At 35.6% G+C, this 3,641-nt stretch overlaps 1 protein-coding gene across 1 annotated transcript; it reads left to right on the top strand.

Moving 5' to 3' along the window:
* Positions 1–253: 253 nt before the first annotated feature.
* Smp_205970 (unnamed protein product) lies at positions 254–433 on the top strand (the record flags this gene model as incomplete). Its single annotated transcript, XM_018793487.1, has 1 exon — positions 254–433. One exon carries the CDS (start codon positions 254–256, stop codon positions 431–433), a length of 180 nt encoding a protein of 59 aa, XP_018644795.1.
* Between the last annotated feature and the right edge of the window lie 3,208 nt (positions 434–3,641).

Raw genomic sequence — 3,641 nt, 5'->3', positions numbered from 1 at the left:
TGATGTTAGAAATAAAAAGTTAGGCGAATGTCGAGTTGGTTAATAATGCAGTAGATCTTCATAGATTGGTGTAATTAAGATGTGTTTTATGTACACATGAACACCTTTCACATCAACGGGCAATATCTTTTGGCACAAAAGTTGGTTGAAGATAATCCAAAACTGGCTAAACTAAAACGTGGTTTCAGTCCATGGAGTCACTGAGTGTTAATCCGTGCCATAGTGGCGTATACATACTATTCATTGGTTGGAAATGTTAGATAATAGAGAGCAGAGGGGCTCAGTACATACACCGCTTCAAACCTTCATTTCAAGTATTCCTTGTTACATACCTTCCTACCCTTTCCTATCGAATTATATTCTCAAATATTTAGAATTACCCGTTGTCATTGATACTAAGTTGTTCCTATCGATCTACCATTCATTCCAGTAAGTTTGGCTCACCTTGGTAATACACTATGAAAGTCTGGCAAAATGTATGCGCTGTGGCTAACTGACTTAGTTCTTTCCAAACAGCTTTCTCCATCTGAAGACAAATTTCGACCAGAAACAGTGATCAGGATACCCTGATCTGAAAGTAAAAACGTTCTTTGAGACAAAGTTACCTTAATATCTACATATCTAATACCTTTATCCTAATTTTTTGGAAAACATTTCTAATCATAAAAGTTACGATTACTAAGACGATCAACATTTTTACCTCTAATAAAGAAAAGAATCCAATAACTCTACCTTAAAGTCAAATATCGTAAACACTTAAAGTTGTTAAGTGCAAAAACTAGTCCTATGAAAGAAAACTTTAGTCATAAATTGCATCTAATTTACACGATAAACTTACACTTATTTGTCGTGAATCCCTATATGAATAGCGGTAGTCTGAATTCATCCAGGGTTTAAAAACACCACTGTCGTCGTAATAACCGACCAAGTCGTTATCGTAGTAAGATGACATCAAGAAAAAATTACGTTAACTCTGCGCGAATACTTATGAGAGCTATATATATCCCGGTGAAATACCCATTAACGTTTAAAACAAACCACCCCATATAAACGACCATCAATATCCTCTGCTTCGTCTCTGTTTTAAAATTTTCGAAGACGGCATCACAAACATAAACGTCTAATAAACAAAGCGACAGGACGTGTGTGCCGTAAACCGTTGTCGGATCAATTGTTCATGGCTCAGCTTTCATTCCCAGTATCAAGTGGTTTCATTTTCAGATAACTGCAACCCGAACTAAACAAACTATTTGCATATTCCATTTTCGAGTTCCAGGATGAATAACATCCGAAAAACAACTATAATAAAATGATATTTCGAAGCTATTATTTGATTCAGCAATGATGTAGTGACCAGAACGCACACTTTATATCATTCTCATTTTTGGGCAGACGAATCACTTTAATCGAAATGACTACTCCGTATGTTTGACTTTTGTTATTATTTGCCTGTAACTTTGAGTAATTTGTACATTTGTGCATGATAGTACGCATGTATTTATCTACTAGTATGTTCTTTTACACAGTCTATAAAAACCGAATTACTTTGATATTCATTGAGATGGTGAATTACAAAACATTAATACGCTACATATTTGCTGCATCTCTCGTTCCTTTTGTTGTTTAATATTTGCGTGAACGAAAATACCTGTCTTAACTACGATTTGCATTTGACCTTTAATGTCCACGTTGTATTGACGTGGCTAGTCAACAGAACATATATAAAGTGACATGCTGATCCATGTTTCAGACTTCTCCCTTTGACTCCAATTGAAGTCATTAGAAGGCCAAGAAAGAGACATACTTCATTTATAAAACACTGCTATTAAAACGCTTTCATCTATTTATACTTCGTGTTCCACAACATGAATCTCAGTTACAATATTTTCGATCTCAGAGAGGAGATCCATCTGATACTTGTAGGCCAACTATTTGGAGGTAAATTTCTTGCTTAGAAGGCTCTCGTAAATTTACAGAACGACATAGCAAACGACTTCAGCTACTTACTGAAATTAAAATCAACAATGCTTGCACTAAAGTGGAATCACCAATAACGTTTTTGTTTCAGTTGGTTATTCACTGTGTATGATCATTGTCGAATGATTGGTGGCCAACTCGGGTTAAACAGGAATGATGTGACCCATCAGCTAACGTCGAAGTCACATCTTACAAATAGTACTAAACGTAGACAATCCCCTCGTTGTATCCAGGTACTATGGCTGCTTTAATGACTGTACAACACAAACTACATTATTACAGAAATATATTTTTATGAGTCAGTATAAGAAACAGAGTGCAACCACTGCTGCATGGCCAGTCCATAGTGTGCAACAAACTGATGCGCGTCGGTTTTCCTTGACCTTGACCAGGATCGGTAAGCTATGTGATATTCAGTGACCCAACTGTCAGATGATTTGGCTGTGGCCCAGTTACATCGCACTGTCCCCACAACTGTTATACGATCGATGAATGACAGATAGCTTTAGTAGTAAACTGTAGAGTTTATGTTCTACTGAATCTATGAAGCTGATTGAACTTCTTGGAATGGCAGAAAACTTTGAAGATTTTTACTTTTATGCAATAGAAACTCTGTTCATCATTCGGTAAACTATACTACAATCCTACCCTACTCATTTTTTCACTAAGACGTGTTCTGATACCAAACTTCAGTAACTGTTCCAGCATTCTTTTACTAACGTCAATGTGTAAGTCTTCAGTCCACAAAATGCAGCAATCAACTAGTTTTCAGGCTTCTTCAGTGAAAATGGATTTTAAAATTCCACCCTTTAAATTTCTGAAGTTAGTATACTAAGGGGGAGATATGTTTTACTAACTATAGAAGTCTTGTCAACGTTTGAAAGGCTAATATTCTGGTAGGTTTACTTAAAGGGGATTTGTAGTAACCAATGCAGTACTTGATATAATAACAAAAGTCAGTGGTTCCAAGGGTGTTTATAAAATGGTTTTCTGAGAACCACAATACCTCTTCAACATTTTTAGATGTATCAATATTTGTTTCATTCCATTCCCATAGCTTCAGCTCTCAATTCTCAAACGTTCAGAATCAATATTTATCTATACACCAGGTTCAAGAGTTTTTAAACTAAGAATTACAGACTAGAAGAGTCGACTCATGATAAGTAAAAATATCAGTATTGTATGAAATTAAAGACGTCATACATGATCAGTGCTTGATAACGCTTTTGTCTGTAACACCTTCATAATCGAGGTTTCCAAAGACATTTAAACCAGATGTCATGAATGAAGTGGCTTGAAGATATAACTGAAATACTGTCTATGCGTCCAAAGAATATGATTTAAGTTAACTATTAGACATAAGGGTTGTGTAACATGGCGTACACAAACGTGATCTGGTGTGGACACTTGTCCGAGCACCTTAAACTAGTATGCGTCCAGTAAAAATAATGAGGTCAGAACTAGTGTAAAAGACTAACAATAATTATTTTGAAGGTTAATTTACCGCCACATAATATACGAACAGGTCCCAGGTTTCCATAAAGCGTACTACAATAGTTACGAATGGACCATCACATGATGACAGTAAAAATAACGTACACATGCCAATGTACTGTGCTGTAATTGCAACTAAGAGTATGAATAAGATTCAAATCAATGATCAT

The sequence above is a fragment of the Schistosoma mansoni genome (genome assembly GCF_000237925.1).
Source record: "Schistosoma mansoni, WGS project CABG00000000 data, supercontig 0995, strain Puerto Rico, whole genome shotgun sequence".
Taxonomy (NCBI): Eukaryota; Metazoa; Platyhelminthes; class Trematoda; order Strigeidida; family Schistosomatidae; genus Schistosoma; species Schistosoma mansoni.
The sequence above is the reverse complement of the archived record's forward strand: the minus strand, read 5'-3'. Positions and strand labels throughout refer to the sequence as shown.